The sequence below is a fragment of the Cannabis sativa genome, unplaced genomic scaffold (assembly GCF_029168945.1).
Source record: "Cannabis sativa cultivar Pink pepper isolate KNU-18-1 unplaced genomic scaffold, ASM2916894v1 Contig1, whole genome shotgun sequence".
NCBI lineage: Eukaryota > Viridiplantae > Streptophyta > Magnoliopsida > Rosales > Cannabaceae > Cannabis > Cannabis sativa.
Window position 1 is genome coordinate 1,439,754 of NW_026870037.1, and position 21,065 is coordinate 1,460,818.

General features: G+C 30.8%; 2 protein-coding genes and 1 non-coding gene across 3 annotated transcripts; 1 reads left to right on the forward strand and 2 right to left on the reverse strand.

Annotated features, from left to right (window-relative positions):
- Window positions 1-3,246: 3,246 nt before the first annotated feature.
- Window positions 3,247-4,548, reverse strand: LOC115720639 (cysteine proteinase inhibitor A). The gene is made up of 2 exons (XM_030649804.2): window positions 4,093-4,548; window positions 3,247-3,498 (listed from the first exon to the last, which is right to left on the reverse strand). Exons 1-2 carry the CDS (start codon window positions 4,402-4,404, stop codon window positions 3,487-3,489), a joined length of 324 nt encoding a protein of 107 aa, XP_030505664.2. The 5' UTR covers window positions 4,405-4,548; the 3' UTR covers window positions 3,247-3,486.
- An 8,013-nt stretch (window positions 4,549-12,561) lies between these two features.
- TRNAL-CAA (transfer RNA leucine (anticodon CAA)) lies at window positions 12,562-12,645 on the reverse strand. The gene has a single exon. It is a non-coding gene; the product is annotated as a tRNA-Leu (tRNA).
- A 985-nt stretch (window positions 12,646-13,630) lies between these two features.
- On the forward strand, window positions 13,631-16,316 carry LOC115719894 (uncharacterized). The gene is made up of 2 exons (XM_061107425.1): window positions 13,631-13,741; window positions 15,179-16,316. The coding sequence occupies exons 1-2, from the start codon at window positions 13,733-13,735 to the stop codon at window positions 15,848-15,850; spliced, it is 681 nt and encodes a 226-aa protein (XP_060963408.1). The 5' UTR covers window positions 13,631-13,732; the 3' UTR covers window positions 15,851-16,316.
- The last annotated feature ends 4,749 nt before the right edge of the window (window positions 16,317-21,065 follow it).

Sequence of the window (21,065 nt, forward strand, 5' to 3'; positions counted from 1 at the left end):
ACTTGTGTAATAACTAGCAAATAGTCAGCCTCCTTTGAGTTGTCTTCTTTGACCAAAACCCCAGCACTGCAAAGAAGGACTTTAAGCTCATCAACGTCTAGTGCATGGAATTGCATAGAGTACATTATACCAGAAACCACCTCTTCTTGAAACACACCAATTATCTTTACAAAGGCCAAATTCAGAGATGGGTAATTCTTATTCTCGTTATGAAATTCGATGGCAAAACGAGCAAGCTCCTTCATCTTTGGATCACTCTCAGATCCTTCCACTTCCCTCAGTTTTCCCACTATATCTTCCATTATATTATCAATATCTTTTATATAAATATATTAACTTCTTTGTTTTTCTTATTTAGGATCTTAATCTTCTCTCTCAAAGTTCTCTATATTTGTGTATTGTTTTTGCTTAATTATATCAAAATTGGACATTATTTATATACTAATTCATTTATGCATGTTTGGTGTTCTATTGTTTCGTGCCTTTGTTGAATGAAGCACATACAAATAGTCTTCGTTATTATTATAATGAAAGTGTACGGTTTTTGACTATGTAGTTTTAAGACCTCTGACTTTCATATCTTTTGATCAATTGGGTTTATCCAATTGATTGAGTTGTTTAAACACATCTACACATATATAATATTTGGTTGATTTTTTCTTTTCTTCCATATTATATATATTGTTTGTTTATAAAAATACTAAACAGGGTAAAGATGGAGCGTGGCAGGTACTAAGTATTGAAACTTTCTCTTTTTGTTGAATTGAGATTATATATACATACACAGCTGCCCATATGTGCTTAAATACATGTACGTGTGGCTTGTTAAACTCGACTAGATTTTAATTTGTATATTTTTTGTTATGATAATTGATAAATAACCCAACTGGAATTAAATAAGGCATTGTTTGAAAGTAATGCTGTAATGGAAGAGAAATGAATACATATATAAGAATAGTAATGAGAATGATAATAGGAATAAAAATCGAATGCAATTAAATTAAAATGTATAATTGATAAAAGAATTAGGGAAATTACTTTATATACTATTTTTAATTTTTTTTTTTCAAATTTACGGTTTGGGTTTCTAAAGTGGTTGCAGCGCTAGTTGCAATAGAGATTTCTATACGATTTTTTGTTGCAATTTAGGTTGCAGCGCTAGTTGCAATAAAGGTTTCTATGTACAATTCCGTAAAAATACAAAAAAAAATTATTTTGAAGTGTAAAAATGAAAAAGTCCCAAAGAATTATTATATATTTTTTTCATTTTGTATTGGAATAGTCATTCTTTTCATTTTAAAATGAAATAGTCATTCCACTAAAATGCAACTAAACAAAAATGAATGGAATGAAAATTATTTTATTTTCATTCCATTTCATTTCATTGTCTCCAACCAAACATCACCTAAGTATATTCAATGTATTATCCCAAATCACATAGAAAATAATCTTATGTAACGCACTATTCTTCATCGCGGGTTGTGCAAAATTGAGGTAGAGTCAGATTATTTTTTGTCGTCCAAGTTATTTGAAGTTCATGTACCATAAAAGCAATATGACCCACTACTGATCGAGGGAGAACCACATTTTTTATTTCTGATCGAATTTGCTCGTGGGCAATGCTCCTTTCGAGTTCATTTTTGTAATGATGAATGATTTGATTATGTAATGAAGTTTTACCTTTTATTTTTTTTAACAAAAAAAATATAATTTGAGTTTTTTATTCTAATTTTTAAGGGTATTTTATCCTATTTTTACTAAAATATAAATTAAAATACATGCTAGTAGAATAGAAAATTTTAAATCGGGATAAATAGTTGTGACCCGATCAGTAGAAAATAGTTCAGCGTTCAAAAGTTCTAAGTTACATAAGTGATAAAAATTGAAAACCAAATTTCAGAAATTAATCCTCTCAAGCTTTTAATACTCCCAACAACTTTTTTACTCTGTTTTTTAAAATACATCACCAAAATTCTATTTTTTTTTTTTATTTTACAACATACTTTTACATTACATCATACATTAATTTCTTTAAAATACATTATCAAAACTTCATTTTTTTAACTTTTTTCTAATATATTTTATTCATTTTTAATATGTACTATTAATATAAACTGATATATATCCTGGGGACAGACCCATTAATACTAATGTGGAGGCTATAGTCCCACTAATAAAAATATTGCTTTTTAAAAAAATTAATGTAAAATTTTTAATTTGATAATTATAGACCAAAGTAGTAGAAAGTCCCACAAAATTAAATAAATCTAATAAAAATGATTATAATGTAAGTATAAATATTTTTTTAATGATAAATAAGACTCCACAAAGTAAAAATTCTAGGTCTCCTATTTATAAATAATTATTCAATCTCAAAAAAATTAATAAAATATGTTTAGAGTAATAAATAGTTAAGTGTAGATCATGAATATATAGTAAATTTTAATATATAACTTTAAAATATAAGGGCTCGTTTGGTACACCATATAAGAGTCGTATTATATTAAATAATAAATAACACTATGTTTGGATAAATCAATGTATTGTATTAATTATTACGACCAAATTTTTTAATACAATGTATGTTGTATTATTTAATACCTAATAAATGGTCCGTATTAGCTTGTATTATAATATTTACAAAGAATTTGGAGTTAACACCAATCTCTGATTCGGACCCAGAGCCGAGACCCGAGACCCGGGACCCGGGACCCGAGACCCGGACCTGGACCCTGACCCGGACCTGAATTCGGAGCCGAACCCAGACCCGGACCCAAACCCGTAGTTGGTGTTAGGATCGAGTGTATTAAAAATATATTATAACTTTACACAATCAATTAATACAAGTCAATACCAAATATTGTATTGTATTAAATAATACTAATACAATACAATACAATACAATACAACACAATCCAACACAATACAATACAATACAATACATTACAATACGGTGTACCAAAAGAAGAGTTTAGAATAATATTTGCTGTAACGTATTTTTAGTACGATTTTTTAAATTTTTTAAAACTTCTCTATTTTAAAGAGGCTCTTGTGAGTGCTATAAGTCTCTTACTAGTCTTTATTGTATAAATACTGTCTTGTATTTTTTTCTTTTTCCTTTTGCATAATGATAGAGTTTTCACTCTGCTTTTACTGAAATACTTTATTTCTAATATTCAAACTCCAATCTAAAAACGTTTATAAGGTTAAAAAAAATAAAGTGCCTTTAACATTATACACAAATAGTAACACAAGTAGTAAAGTAGAATACATTCTTCTGAGTAAAATTCCTTGATTTTACACATGAGTATGACAATAAATAATAATAATAAAAAAAATACAACAACATCATATCAAAGTATAAACGAAATAATACATTGAAAAGAAGAAAGACGTCACGTGAATCCGAATCACTGTTCTGGCATTATATATATATATATATTCTCAGAATTATTTTGGCTCCATTAATCGATTAACTCCCCCACATTAGTCATCATCCTGAAAATATTAATTAGTTAATTAATTGACAAGTGGAAATGGTTTAGATTAGTTTAATTACTGTTAAATCATACATACATACATACATATTAATTAGTTATATGATTTATTCTTTTCATATAGTCTCATACATTATCAACAAATCAAGGATGTATGCACATAGATATAAGTATATGAATCAAATTAATCATGATAATTAATAGACTAATTAGGATTTTTGTCCCTGAATTTAAAAATTTTTGTTGAATTTCATTCAATTTACGTGATTATTTATGTATTGAATCATGCTCCCTAAACTTTGATATCTACCAAATCATGTTCCTGGAACTTTGATATATACTAAACATGTCCCTTGAACAGTCATCCATGTTAGATTTTTTTTACTAAAATTAGACAAAAGTCCTTAAATCTAACAATCTCAATAGTTCAAGAGATATTTTTAACGACCTCAAAAATTCAGAAAACAGGATTTGATACGTCTAAAAGTTCAAGGGTAAAAATCCTAATTAGCCTTAACAAAATGAATCAAGGATGTATGCACATAGATATACGTATGAATCAAATTAATCATGATAATACATATTAATTACGTACCTTGAGTACTCTAAGAAGTACTAAAGACTGGGCTTCCTTTGAATTGTCTTGAGACTTGACCAAAACTGGGGAAACGTAAAGAAAAGTGATACCCTGATCGGTGTCTAGTGCATGCAATTGCATATAGTACATCATACCAGAAACAACCTCTTGTTGATTGGCATATGCTATCTTCACAAGCTCAAGAACAGACCCACCATTTTTAACATTCTCTTTCTTGTTATGTTCATCGATTGCAAAACGACCAAGTTCTTCTATCATTGGATCATTCTCAAATCCTTCCACTTCCCTCAGTATCCCCACTTCTTCCATTCCTATATATGTTAATTAATTAACTTAATTTCTAAACTCTCTGCAATTGCTTTCCTTTTCGATATCTTGATTGATCTTCTCTCAATCTTTTATTATATATATGCTGATTTTGCTTTATTTTTAACTACTCAATTCAAGACTAGCTAGACAACATTTATATACTAATTCATTTATGTAATAAGTTTGGTGCTTAGTTGATCATCTTTGAAAGGAACCCTTTGAGATTATTATTTTAAAATAAAAAGTTAGTGTATAATTTTTGACTAGTTTTAGGACCTCTGACTTTCTACAATTGCTTGAGTTTATTTATTTAGTATTGAAAATTTGCACAACTATATAGATCTCACACTTATATTAAATAACTCTATTTAATTAAAATTATTGATTTAAAAGTTTTTTTTTTTTGTTAAAATTAATGATTAAAATTAACACTGTTAAATTAATTAATTATTTTTTTTCCTTTTTTTTTTTTAAAAAAAATAATTTTAAATATTTAAATTTAATTTAAAAATATTAAAAAATTAGAGATGTTTTTTTTTTTTTCACAAAGGAAAACTTCATTAATCAACAGAACAAATACACTCTTAAGCCTCTTTTATACAAACAACAAGAAAATCAAAGCCATTTGTGATTGTTCCAATGCCCAAGGATTACAGTCCCACAACCTCTCTCTCGTGGGCTAACCAATGCGCCCCTACTAACATCTATCTAATGCAAATATCTCATTTATGAGCAGCTTAAAGGCAACTGAGAGTAAGAAAATCGTAAGGCCCACTCGACCTGTATGGATAAACAGATTAATTACATTGTAATCTATTCAATAAAAGCCTCTCTTGTCTAGTCATTTTCCTATTTTTTATAAGGTATAATCTATAAAGTACTATACTCTTTACTTTGGCAGCATCTATCCTAGAAAAACAATTAAAAATGCACTTGCTCCTGTTCAACCATATAGAGTAGCAAATGAAAACTAGATTAGCAATGTATATACTTCTAATCAAACTTGAATCCTTTAAGGAAAGGCAACTTTTCCAGCCCTCATACTTAACTGGCCAAGCTTTGTACCCAAACTAACTAAAGATTCAGTCTACTACCCTTTGAGAAAGGCCACAATAAAAAAAGAGGTGATCATGAGATTCCAATTGGTCTTCACAAACAGGGCAAATCCGAGTATCAAGCACAACATGAAGCTTACTCAAGTTGTCACGAGTGAGAAGGTGAGAATTCACAATTTGCCAAAGGATAAATCGATGTTTTGGCAAATTCAAGTAGCTCCAAATGGCTTTACTATGGCAGTCCTTGTTCTGAGTAAGGAGGCCATTGTAGAGAGTCGCAGCGTTGAATTTACCAGTTTTACCTGCCCTCAAAATCTCATCACTAGAAAATTTTTGTCACAATCTGCATAATTTTTTTCAATACCAGCTCGTGTCTAGTTTTTGAATGTAAGACCAAAAAAGAACACATTTGAGATAAATGAGATTCACCCACTTAACCCAAAGTAAATCCTTTTTCTTCATTATAGCCCAAACATACTTGGATAGCATAGCCTAGTTCCACTTGGATCCCTCTTTGAAACCGAGGCCTCCATAGGCTTTTGGGAGACAAACTTTCTCCCAAGAAGTCATATGGATTTTGCTCTTATCATCATTATTTCCCCAAAGGAAACCTCTGCATAATCTTTCCACCTCTTTTGTTACACTTTGAGAGAGAATGAAAATGCTCATCCAGTAATTCCGGAGGCCAAGCAAAACATTGTGAATTAATTAGGCTCTTCCTACAAAGGACATGTGTCTACTAGCCCAATTATGTAAGTTGTGCTTAATTTTAGAGATATCAATCCTACAATCTTCAAACTTTTATTTCGTTGGTCTCAAAGGCACCCCGGGATACTTAAGGGGAAAGTCTCCCTCAATAAGAGACATATCTGCAATGATTCCAGCTTTTGCTCTGCTATCCACCCCACCAAAAAAGATGTGGGAATTTTGCAAGTTTACGAGCAACCTTGTAGTAGACCAAACTCATCCAACACTACTTTGATAACAAGCATGTCTAGTCCCTTTACTCAAAATTATTAAGTCATCTGTAAAGCACAAATTAACAAGCTTTAAACTTTTACATAAGGGATTATACCTGAAATTGGAGTTTTGAATGGCATGTTGCTATAACCGAGTTAAGTATTCCATGATAAGAACAAACAACAAAGGAGAGATGGGATCTCCCTGTCGAAGCCCTTTAGCACCTTTAAAATTGCCTTGAACCCGACCATTCATGAGCAAAGAGTAGGAGGTATTCCTCACATAGATCATAAATCTGTTGACAAACTTCCTCGACAAATTGTAAGCATTGAGCAAATCTTCTAGAAAATCTCAGTCAACCGTATCATAAGCCTTGCTAATATCTATATTCAAAGCACACCTAGGTGAAGTGTTCTTCCTTCTATAGTTCTTCGAAAGATCTTGGAGGATCATCACATTGTGAGCAATGGATCTACCTTAAACAGTAGTTCCTTGATTTTGGTTAGTAATAAAAGGAAGAACCTTTGCCAACCTAGTGCACATGAGTTTCGATATGCATTTATAGATGGTAGTGCGGCAAGCTATTTCTCTATAATCAACAACCTTTGTAGGATTTTCCAGTTTAGGTATGAGAGAGATCATGGTTCTATGTAGCTCCATGGGGATATTACCTGAATCAAAGAATTCATTGACTACTCTACAAGTTTCAGCACCTATATTAGTCCAAATTGACTTGAAAAAACCTTATCCATATCCATCGGGACCAGGCGATTTCGAATCAGGGATACTAGATAAGGCTTTTTTGATCTCCTTGTCAGTGAACAACTTTAGCATTTCCAGTTGCTGATCTAAAGTCAAAACAACCCCATACTTCAAGCATTTCATATTTAACCCCTTCGACACCTTGTTGCTGCTCCCCATGTAGCTTCTAAAATGGCACAAGAAATGCTCCACAACTTCTTTGAAATTGTCATTAACCACTCCATGATCTATTGTAAAAGAAACAATCCTATTCTCAATCTTTCTCTTCTTAAGACAAGCATGAAAATAGGATGTGTTGGTATCCCCTTTTCTTATCCATATCACCTTGCTCCTTTGTTTGAGGAAACTGTGATAGCTTTTTTCATGTTTACTGAAGACACCAGCTGCAGTAAATTCATTCTGTTGAAGGTTAAGATTAGTTGGATGAGTTTGGGCTTGAAGACGAGCTTCAAGGTATCTGGTTTGAGCTTCATGATAAGTTCTCCCTATGTCCCCAACGGTTTCATAGTTGAACTTTTTAAGTTGATGCTTCAGCCTCATAAGTTTCAAGTATATACCCGTAAAACCCCTAACTGCTATAGGTTTCTCCCAACTCTGCATTACAACTTCCTTAAAGTCACTCTGATCTACCCAAAAACTGTAATAACGAAATGGTTTAAGGCTAATTCTTCAGTAGTTGTTGAAGAAATTACACAGGAGCAGTGGTATAATATTATTTCCCATTTAAACATTGCTGAAGTGTTGGGGAAATGGTCACTCCAATCTTCATTCACAAAAGCATGGTCTATTTTTGAGTAAATCCTCCTTGACCCCTCTTGCTTGTTAGTCCATGTAAATCTCGAGCCGCCCTTTTTCAGAACATCAACATGAGCTTAAGCAAACCAAGAACTTGAATCAACCAATTCATTATGAGTTATTGGATTCCCACCAACCCTATCCTCAAAAGTAAACATAGAATTAAAATCCCCCCAATATGATCCACAATTTGACAGTGTGCTTCAAGTTTTCCAATAGTACTAACCAGAGTGCTCAAGCTGTTATTCCCTCAATATTGGAGTCCTAGGTCATGTAGGCAAATCCATAGAGGCATTGATCTTATCAATTTAACATCATTCAAATCCGTGGTCCAAGGCCTAACAATAACAGGGTTTTCTATCAAATTGAATAACACCATTCTACAGGACTTGATCCCTTGTAGCCTCATCATTAAACCTAACCATTGTTAGACCATTGGCCATTCTTGCAATTTGTGCTATCTCCAGGTGCCCCCAAACACGCTTAATAAATCCCTTAAACACAGTATGTGGTGGATTTGTACCTAACACCATACAAATTAATGTTGAACTCCAGTTAGCTGCCTGTTCTTTAACTTCATCAACATCCACTTGTGCTATCTTGACACCATCTTTGATCATTGGCTCCGTAGCTAAAGAATTCCAGTGATTCTTTGCTGAAGCTTGATAAATCCCCTGTTCGAGCTCTAATTTTTCCTCTTGTTCCACTATTTGAGCCCAACTGCGATTCGATCGAGTCCCAGTATGTAGATCATACTCAAACTCCTTTTCTTGATTTCCATTCCCCCGCCCCAACTCTCCAACTTTTACAACCTCAGCTATAAGATTCAGACCATCAGTCTCACCTTTTTCTCCTGTTTCATCAGCTTCATCAATCAGATCTTCAACTCGAGATACTGGCTTTTGGATCACTCTCTTCTTCTTCGCCATGGAAGAGAGAAAACAGAGTCACACACGCCAAATTCTTTTTAGAGATTATATATATATATATAACTATTAATTTAAATTTAAACTAGATGTTAATTCAATTAGGTGACATTTGATAACACTTTTATTTTAAAATTTTTTAATCACAAAAATAAAAGTAAAATTTTGTTTTTGAAAAATAAAAATGCATTTTATAACTACTTTTGTTTTTTAATTTTAGAAACAAAAAATAAAAGTGTGTTCTGTAAATTTTTTTTTTTATTTTAATTTGTTGATTTTAAGTCGGGTTCGGGTCCGAGCCCGCGTCTGGATTAGGGTCGGGTCTGAGTCTGGGTCTAGATTTTAAGGTCTAGGTTGGGGAGGGAGTCCAAAATATTGATATAAAAAATTGTTTAAAAAAATTTTGAAAGTGATTTTTTTTTTTTGTTTTCAAAATTTTTAAAATTTTAATTCTCAATTAAACATATTAAAAAGTAAAAACTGTTCTATACAACATAATTTATTAAAAATAAAAAATAATTGAAAAAGTATTACCAAGCACACTCTTAATTAGTTATATTTTATAAGAAATTTATTAAATATATTGTTTAAAATTTAAATTTATTTACTTGTTTTATTATTTGATAAAATTAGTTAGATATATCATTTTATAAATAAATTTAAAACTAAATTAAATTTTATGTATTTAAAAAATATAATTAAATTAAATTATATTTAATTTTATTATTATTATTTAAGTTAATAATTAAGTATATTAATTCTAATATAATTCTAAACAAATAACATATTTATTTATTTTTTTAAAATATATTAAACAGTTGCCAAAAAATATATAAACATTAAGAAAGGAGGGTGATGGGCAGGTACTAAGAATTGAATCATTCTTTGTAGTTTGAGATAATATGGATATGGAGAGCTGCCCATGTTCTCAAATACATATCCATTAATTGTTAATTGTTAAATCACCCTACTTGTTTTATTTAAATAAATAGAAGTTGGAGTTTATGGAAATTTAAAGTTGCCACCCTCCCTTTAGATAAGATTTAACAAATTTATATCATTATGTTTTATCATTGTTGTATATATGATCCCTGATTTGTTAGTGGACATGGTCAAAATAGCATGTGCTTATTACAAAATGAGATCAACTAGTATGACAAGAGTTGAGTAGCTCAAAATGCATACTTGGCTCATAACACTATATACATTTTATTTTTATTTATTTATTTTAAAAAGAATGGTAAATATCATTTTAGATTTTGTGTTTTGTAAAAATTATTAATTGGACCTTTTATTTTGTTAAATAATAAAATGAATCATGTATTTTCCAAAATTGTACAAATAGGACACTGAGCTGATTTTTTTGTCAAAATAAAACTAAATAATAATCTAATCTACAAATGTTATGGCAAAACTGGTTACATTTTTCTATATTTGTTCGTGTTAGAAATTGTCTTATAATTGGCTATATTAAAAAATAAAATTGTTAAAAATTGAGCTTAGAATCTTATTTTACTATTTTAAAAAATATAGAATCTAATTTGTAATTTAATAAAATATAAAGTTTAATTGATAATTATTTTAAAATATAAAATCTAAAATAATATTTATCCTCGTTTTATTTTTTATTTTTTATTTTTTAAAGGTACTTATACATTTAATTTGAAAAAAAAAGGTACACACATTTGATATTTGAAACACAAATACAAATTACAGATTTATATTGAGAACTTGTATTGCATAATATATTTTTAATTTTATTTTGGGAATTTTACAAAAATACTGTTTTTGGACCAAAACTTTACAATTATACTGGGACACGGCAAAAATAACATTTTTACTGCCCCAGCCCAATTTCATTACTTTTGTACTGCCCAAGCCCAACAGCATAACATTTATACTGTGTGTGTGGGGAAACAACGTTCTTCGTGTGTGGGGAGACGCCGGAGACGGAAATCACCAAGAAAAAACCATTAAAACCGGCAAGAATAAACAAAAGCAGTAAAATCGACGTCAATAAATAATCATGGCAAAACAATAGTAAAACAACAGTAAAACAACACTAAAACAATCAAAAAAAACAAAAGAAAAAATGATTAAAAACAAACAATCACGTACAACCTCAACACCAGATGCAAAATCAACTATATTTGCAAGTCTATTCCTAGAAAATTATAAAAAAAACTACTAAAACAACACTGAAACAACACAAAAACAAATGAAGCAAATTTAACTACTTAGAAAAATATAAAAGAAACACACACCTCCATCTTCCACACTCACAGACATAACCATCACAACAACACGAGAACACCCAGAAAATACCTATTAATTCAAATAAATAAATCATGAAAAACAACAGTAAAACAATACTAAAACAATACTAAAACAAAAAAAACAATAAAAAAATGATCAAAAATTAACTATGTTGTGCACATCCTCAATACTAAATGCACTATATTTGCAAGAAAAGTTCTAGAAAATTAGAACAAAAAAAAACCACACTAAATCTTATATTTTAAAAAACGTAACTAAGAACTTCAAAAAATTAAAAAAAAAAAAGAAGAAAAGAAAAGAAGATGAAGAAGAAGAACCGAACATGAAAAAAATAAAAATCATGAAAAACAACAAGAAACAATACTAAAACAATACTAAAACAAATAAAACAATAAGAAGAGAGAATAACCACAAACCTTTGTAAACCAGAGAAGTGTAATCAGCTGCAGATTCAGTAAGTGGGACAAAGCTCAAAAATTGTTAGGATTGGAAGAATGAAGAGGATGAGAAGAGAAAAGGGTCTAGTGGGAAAACCCATTTGGGGTTTGGAGAAAAAAAAATGAACTTTTTTTGAAAGATCAAATCATGACAGTTTTTTTTGGAGATTTTAGTTGATTTTCAGAGATGGGTTTTGGTTTGAACAGAGGAAAAAGAAAGAACTCAATAGAGATTTTTGTGATGTTATAACCCTATTGTGTTTTATCAAAGGGTTTTTGGTCTTTGTGTCGTGGTGAATGTATTTTTTTATTATTTATTATTTTATTTATTTATTTACTTTTTGATTTTTAGTGTGGCCTACCTCTGGAGATGTGCATAGTGGTGAGGCATCTTTTTATTTATTTATTATTATTTGCATAATTTTAAATAAATAAAAAAATTTATTTCTTGAAGAAAGGGATTGATGAGTAGAGTGTATTTCTTGAGGAAAGGGATTGACAGTGAGAGATGGATAAATAAATAATATATTTTTAAATTTATAGAGTATATCACTATTTTAATAAGAAGCTCAAGGATCGAGGGGTACTATGGCTTAACATTTTAAAAAAGAAAAAAAAAAGATTGATGGGAAAGGACCCCATAATTGCCAAAAAAAAAAAAAAAAAAAAGACAAGACAAAAAAAAAAAAAAAAAAGACAGTACAAAAGTTGTATTTTCCGTGCAACAGTAATAATGTAATAAATGGGGAAAAAACAGTAGTGGGTGTAAATTTCCCTTTTATTTTTTGTCACCCTTTTTCTTTAAAATAGTTATGCAAATTTAATTGAATTCAAATTCATTGCTTTCTCCATTAAAAAAAATATAAAGAACTTAAGTTTATTGATGTTTAAAATGAAACTACTTTTGCTCTAAAAAATTCAGCTTGAAAAAATATAAAAAAAATATGTCAGAAGTGGGATTTGAACCCACGCCCTCTTTCGAAGACCAGAACTTGAGTCTGGCGCCTTAGACCACTCGGCCATCCTGACTTTGTTGACATTTTTACACTATAGTAGTATAATACTATGATATCATGTTGTCCAAAAAGTTTAATAAACATTATTATTAATTGTTTGGCCTTTTATTTTATTTTTCTATTTATTTTTTAACGTATCCACTGCTAAATAATTCAAAATTAATAAAGTGGATGTCTACAAATAAATAAAAAGTTACTAATAATAACTAACTAGTAAACAAAATAAAAACATATGAACATGAATATAAAAATAAAAGAGTTATTAGTTAACATATACAATATTTAATATACAAAATAATTCGTTTCAAAAAAAAAAAAAATACAAAATAATATACTTTAAAATTAAAACATCCAACAACTAATCTTTACTTCTCTCACCCCAAACTACCACACCAAACACTACACGTTTCTACTCATTTACACGTTCTTATATATATACTAGCAAAAAGCTACGTGCGAGACACATATACTAAATTTTATATTAGTTTTTTTCTATGTTATTTGAAAGTGATACAATATAAAATTAAAGAAAAAATATTATTAGTTATTATGTGAGATTATTATTATGTGTATCTAAATATTATATTTTATAATGTTGTCAATTAAAAGTGAATACCGAATGCAATATATTAGTGTTTAAGAAAGCTTGATGATTTAAATATGTTCTTAAGTTAATCCAAAAATAAATTAAAAATTGATGTTCTAATACTTAAGGAAACATTACTTAAATGGATGTAAGATAAAAAGAAAATTAAAAATCAATCTCTAAATTGTTAATAATTGAAGGGAAATTTGAATTCCTATACTTACATTACCCAAAAAAATTTCTCCTAAATGCAAAGTTATTAAAATTGGTAATATATGACCATTTTACCAATTTTCCTAAACTACCCCTGTCATTTGAAATCAGTCTCTCTCATCCTCTCTCTTCGTCTCTCTCAGCCGAACACCAAACCCACACCAAACCCAAAAGAAAAATCCCACACTGTCGGCTGAACTCGCAACCCCAACGTTGAGCACACAGTCGGACCAACTCGCAACCCCAACGCTCGCAACCCCGACCCACTCCGACGAACTCCCAACCCCGACCCACTCCGAAAATGTCAAAGGTATGTGGTTTTTTTTGTTTTTTTTTCTAGAAAGGGTTTAGATTGTTTGTGAAATATTATTGTTTAGATTTAAGAATTTTGTTGTGAAAATGGGATTCGGATCCGTGATCGGACTGTGAAAATGGTGAAAATGGGACTGTGTGGCCATTCGGATCTGGGGAAGAAGCTTGTCCGATGGTTCCAGCTGGTCCGATGGTTCGAATGGCTCGGGTCCGATGGTTAGATGATAGGGTCCGATGGGGCTGGGTTTTGGGGTGATGGGCCGATGTTGTTATGGTGGGCCGATGCTTAGTGTGTGGACCGATGGGTCCGATGGGGCTGGGTTTTGGGGTGATGGGCCGATGTTGTTATGGTGGGCCGATGCTTAGTGTGTGGACCGATGGGTCCGATGGGTACCCTATCGGGCCAATCGGACCCATCGGTCCCGATTGTTTTTTTTTCGTTTTTTTTTTAAATATTAATGATTTAGTTATTGTGTTATGTATTATTTTATTTGTATTGATTTATTAAGTATTGTTTAATTAATTATTGTTTTATTATTAATAATTAATTATTGTATTTTGTTTTATTATTAATTAATTATTGTATTATTTTTTATTTTTTTATTGATTATTGTTTTTTATTAATTAATGTTTTATTATTAATTATTAATTATTGTATTAATTTATATTTTTTTATTAATTATTATTTTTTTTACTAATTATTAATTATTAATTTTTATTATTTATTAATTATTGTTTTATTATTAATTATTAACTTTTGTATTAATTTTTATTGTTTTATTAATTATTGTTTCATTATTATTTATTAATTATTGTTCATTGTTAGTTATTAATTAATGTATTATTTTTTATTTTTTATTAATTATAAATTATTGTATTATTTTTTTATTTTTTTATTAATTATTATTTTATTATTAATTATTAACTTTTGTATTAATTTTTATTGTCTTATTAATTTTATTATTTATTGATTATTGTTTTATTATTAATGATTAATTATTGTATTATTTTTTATTTTTTTATTAATTATTAATTATTGTTATATTATTGTTTTTTTTTATTGTTTTATTAATTATTGTGTTTTTATTAATTATTGTTTTATTATTAATTATTGTTTTATTTTTTATTGTTTTAATAATTTGTAGTTATTGTTTTATTTTTTATTTTTATATTAATAATTAATTATTGTTTTATTAATTATTAATTATTGTTTTATCTTTTATTGTTTTATTACTTATGAATTATTGTTTTAGTATAAATTATTAATTATTTTTTTTAATTTTTATTGTTTTATTGATTATTGTTTAATTATTAATTATTAATTATTAATTATGAATTATGAATTATTGTTTTATTTTTTATTGTTTTATTCATTATTGGTTATGGTTTTATTATTAATTATTTATCGTTGTTGGTTTTTTTTTTTTTTTTTCAGGGAACTGCACATCTTATAATTCCAGTGTCGGACCATTACACTGGCCGTGTCACATGGCGCGGGGGTAGTTACTACTACCCGAAGATTAAGGCTAAATTTGAAGAATTCAACCTATTGGACAGGGTGAGGGAATCCCCTTTCAAAATTTTTTTCGAGAGAGCGCCCATACAATTTTCTGGAGCATTTTTTCATCAGTTGATGCTTCACAAAATAAAATCTGACAAGCCGGACGAGGTGCATTTCTATGTGGGAAGGAAGAGATGTAGATTTGGGAGGGTGGAGTTCGGCTTGGTCACCGGGTTAAACTTGTTGCCCAGCCCTACTGAGGAAGACATCAAACAAAATGGAAGCTCTGACCGGTTGATTCAGGAATATTTCAACGGTAGTGCTTCGATAACCTTTGGCCAACTGCGTAGAGTTTTTGAGAGCTGCACAGAAGCTGATGATGTCTACAAGTTGGGGATGGCCTTGTTTGTTATGACCGTCCTCACTGGTAAGGAGGAGAAGACTGTCGTTCCTCCTTTTGTGATAAGAATGGTTGATAACCTTCCATTCTTCTACGAGTACCCCTGGGGAAAGATTTCTTACACCAAGCTGATGGAAACTTGTAACAAGGATTACTTGGATGTGAAGAATAAGATGTTGAAAAAGATTGAGAAGGGAGTCACTTAGAAGGAGGCAAAATACTCAGCCTACGGTTATGCTGCAGCGTTGCAGTATTGGGCATACGAGGCCATATTACAGCTGGGCAACGAGTATGCAGTGAGGAGGTCGCATCACTTTCCGAGAATGGTCAACTGGGAGAGTAAGCCGAACACTACACTCGGGAAGGATGAAGTGACCAAATTATTTGCTAAAAATGTAAGTTTGTTACGCTTTATGTTGAATTCATGTTAATTTCCATATATTATATTAATATATTTGTTATATTTTTCAGTTGACAGTGTACTCCATGTTATGTCCTCGGTAGAACGAGATTGAGTTTGTGAGTTACATAACCGGGGGTCAGCCTCCGTTATTGGTTGACTTGGAGGAACTTGTGTTGGGTGAGGATGGGCAACCAACACAGGATGCTTTGCGAAGCCAGGCCGAAAAGCTTGCCTCCACATTGGAAGAACGAGCGGAGGCAGCCCGAATATTTAAAATCTCTACCTCCACCGTCTCCTCCACGTGCACCGCCTGCAGTTCCAGATGGGTCTGGTGTTGACCCATCTCCAGCTTCAGTTCCTGATGGGTCTGGTGTTGAACCTGTTGAAAATTATTTTACCAGGATCTAGATTTACTAACAAGTATGTTGGATTAACAACCTAATATGAATTCTAAAACAATGAAAATAAGCACATATAAAGTTAGAAAACCTTACAGTGGGTGCAGCGGAATAATATGACTCCTTCCGTTCAGATCTCTAGCCCTTGATTCCTTTCTGTAGCAGAGCATCACCAAGATCTGAACCTAGATCTTCTTTTCTCCTTCTTTGATGCAAAATTTCCATAGTCTTCCATACTATGATTGAGATACCACTTGATGTGTGTGGGCACTACTCATTCACTCAAAGTTTTGAAATTTAGAGAGAAGAAAAGAGAGAGATGCGTGTGAGGTTTTTTCTGAGAGAAACAAAGTGATCAAAGATGTATGTCTTCGTTTCCTCAAGCCAACACTTTCTATTTATAGAATTCCCTCTAGGTTTAGGTTAGAATTGCATGGCATTAAAATAATGAAAACTACAAATTGTATTTCTCATGCATAGGGCCGGCCATACAAAGGGTATTGGGCCTCACTTTGCAACTTTCCCATTTTGTTATTTTCCATTCCCATTTTCTCAAAAATGCCAATTTTCCAATTTAACCTTTTAATGCCAATTCTAATTATTTAATAACTTGGAAATAATTATTAAATAATATTTCCATTTAATATATTTATTAATTTAGACATATAAAGTCTCTTAATCAAGAAATAAACCTAAAATCTTTTTTCTTTACAATTTCGCCCTTGCTTAGTGAAAATTCATAAAGTAGACATAGTCTAACTTTTAGAATTTTAATTGATTAATTAAAATCAATTAACTGAGTCTTACAAGCAGTATGGTCTCAACTAGTATGGGGACCATGGGTCTATATAACCGAGCTTCCAATAAGTCGAACCGAATTTACCAAGTAAATTCCCTAACTTATTAATTCCTCATTGAATCCACACTTAGAACTTGGAATTGCACTCTCAGTCATATAGAACGCTCTATATGTTTCACGATATAGACACGTCATTAGTTATCCATTGTTATAACCCTAATGTGATCAATGATCCTCTATATAGATGATTTACACTGTAAAGGGATTAAATTACCGTAACACCCTACAATGTATTTTATCCTCAAAACACTTAACCCTGTATAAATGATATTTCACGTAAGTGAAATGAGATCTCCACCATTTATCTTCGTTTGGTTAAGCTCGAAGGAAATCATCCTTTACTTCTATTTGCCAAATAGAAGCTATAGATTCCATATTTATGTTAGCGCTCCCACTCAATTGCACTACCGTGTTCCCAAAATGTATGTATTGCCTTGGCCATAAATTAGGCTTAACTAACAAATCAAAGAACACGAATAACACTCTTGAGATTGAGCCTAACCATATCAGGATTTCGATCATGTGATCTAGGATCAACAGGTGATATTGAATTGAATAGATATTACGGTAAATTTTAACATAACTAATCAAAGTTCAATATCGGTCCCTTCCGATGTGTACTCCATACATCCGATACTGGTAAACTTTGCCAATGTCCTGGAAAGGACATAACACTTTTCCAAGGTGTAAGAATACCTATCGCTGATTATACCATGTCAGTCTAAATCCAGTGTTCTGACAAATCAGGGAATAAACTTTTGAACATATAATAAAGATTATATTCCACTGTGCTGACAACACTATAATCTTATCAAATTCATATGTTCTGGACTTAAAAAGAATTCATACATTATATATACATATAATCATGAAATAAATCATGTGAACCATGCAACATAAAATGTTATTTCTGATCTTTATTAATAAGTAAATCTGATTATATGAAATGAGTTTTATTTAGGGCATAAAACCCAACAAACTCCCACTTGCACTAATATAAAACAAAAAGTGCATTTCAAATAATCATTAACACCTTGATATACCAATCAAGTGTAATAGTAGTAAACTCCTCGTAATAGGATCCGACAGGTTGAATTAAACACAACCTCTTCTCCACCATTACTCTTCCTTAATCACAAAATCCTTGATAATGTAAAATTCCTCTCTATATGTCTACTTTCTTGGGATACTGGATTCTATACCTTTGGGCAACTACTCTGTGGTTATTCAGGAAGTAACCCTAGTAGTTAAGGCAAGTTGGAACAGTGCCACAAATGTATAGAACTTTCCTTAGACTGAATAAGTATCTTTCCTGCAACTTTTAACATTCAGTCTCTTTCTGGTAGACCAAGAGATTTCAGATAGGTTTTTACACTTCTCCAAAATCACTACTCCACCCCCAAAGTAATCACCATCTCATCAGCAGACTTTCTAGCACACCGGCAAGTCTCGAAATCTGATGTGGTGTAGTCTAAGAGTTTTAAACACACCCTTATCGACTAACATATAGTTCCTCTTCTTAATCTAAAAATTTACTTGATTGTCTTCCAATGTTCCTCTCCTGGATTAATCTGATACTTACTCATTACTCCCACTCAACAGCAGGTGTCTGGTCTAAGGCATACTAAAGCATATCTGAGACCTCTCACTGTTGATTCAAGAAATCTTTCATGGCTTTATCTTCTCTGGAATAGTTGAAACTTTTCCTTAGATAAATAAAATCTATGCTTAGAAGTTGTGAAGCTTCTATAGATTGCCATTGGTAAGAAAATGCATCAGCATCTCATGCTTGCATTAGAGTAAGTAGTTTCCAGGTATACCACAAGCCATATGTTTAGATAAACTCAAACCTACAATACTAGGAACAGGAAGTTTTGTTAAGTCCATTGAATAGACTTATTAACGAAAATTTCCTTTCATGTCCTTGTAATAGAAAACTTTAGGTTACTCCATGTGAATGGATCAAACAATAGTTCTATTGGCTTTCTTCTTAGTTTCTTATCTTGACAATCCATTACTTGTTTAAACTCACAATGAATTTTAATCACTATTGTCTTCCAAGTTATAAGAAGGTGAGTTCCTAGAAACTCTCCCACTACAACAAGGTACCGTGAACTATGTCAAAGAAAACTAAATGGTATAGACCTCTTCAGTTGTATTAAGACAACAGAGGCAGTGGGATCATCTTGTAAAATAAGATGATAGAACACTTATGGAATCAAAAAAAAAAAACTCCTTTATTTGCTACTTTATTTTCAGACTTAGTCATTTTCTTAGAAAAGTAGTATTTGTTTAAACAAACACTTTCTTGTCTAATGACTACGGGATGCTCCACCCCTAATCACTTAGTATAGCTAACAAACATGCAAACCAGGGGTAGCAGTTCTAGCTTTTCTTAAGATTTTGATTAGGTCATCCATGAATCTAGTAATGATTTACATTAAGTATACAACCATTGCATCATTCTGAAATTTTATTTCCATAGAAGGATTTAGGCAACGACTAGTAACTAATCATCAATATGCAACTCGAATTTCTGGGGAGGTAAGTTTGGATATTATTCAAAATCAAATTAATTATCTTTGAACTGCATATCTACTAACTTTTTCTCCACCCCTATCAGTTCGCAAGATCTTTAACCACTTACCATTGCTAGAAATTTATGAAATTTTTCAAACATTTCAAATTTCTTTTGCATAAGGTAAAATCTAGAGTGATCGTTTTAAGAATACAACGAGGACTCATATCCACCCCTGAATGTACATCCATCTGCGAATGAGATGAACTTACTTTCAGTGGATATAGGCATATTAACTCTTTGCAGAGAATGATCTTGTCAAAACCACTATGAACAAGATACAAATGCCATAGATTTATAAAATGTGGTTGTATCTTTTGATGACTTAGGTTAGTTACATCAAAGAGTTCTTAGAATAGTGCAAGTGGATTCTGGTCACAGAATACTAAACTCATACAGTTTAAATCCATTGATAGAAAATGGTTATTAAACACTTGTGAAAGTGTAACTGTATAATTAGTAACTCTTTCTTGGACTACCACTACTAATCTAACTCTATGATTTGCCTATACAAGTAGGAGATATCTAAGATTGAGGATTTATATCATTTTGGGATAGAATTCCGGGAATATAATCATATGCGTCATCTAATTTCTTAAGAGAAAATAAGACTTTATATGATTTATAGACCATTCATCCAATGATATGTTGTTAAGCTAATTCGAAATGAATAAGCTAAGAGGAATTAGGATAATTTCGTTTTAAATAAGAATCCAACGATGCTCCGATTAGCGAGAGTCAAAGTAATCTTATTTATACAATCTTCTTGTTTCATATTGTAAAACACTAGTCTAAAGTGTCATCAATTGATGAACAGCTAGATGTTGCATATACAATATTTATCTTTCGAGATCTAACACTATTATGTTAGTCTAATGGTGAAAATCCATTAGGGATTTATCTCATTAGAAAAACAAATCAAGTTAGACCAACAATGAAGATTCGAAATTAAACTACAATTTAATAACAGAAAATAACATGGTTCAATAAAAATTCATACACAATTCAGAAATTATGAAGCACATAGCAAGTAGGAATGACGAGTGAAAATACTAAACATACAATCCTAAATAATTTTCAAGGTTTTCAACAAATTGATATCAGTGTCCCGTTTAGGCGAGAGTCAAAGCTACCATTCATTGAATAGAGTTGTCAGCTCATCTAAAATGATCAACATTCTAGC

Coding starts and splice junctions, on each gene's coding strand:
- LOC115720639 (XM_030649804.2), bottom strand. CDS start 4,404: ATGGAAGAAGTGGGGATACTGAGGGAAGTGGAAGGATTTGAGAATGAT.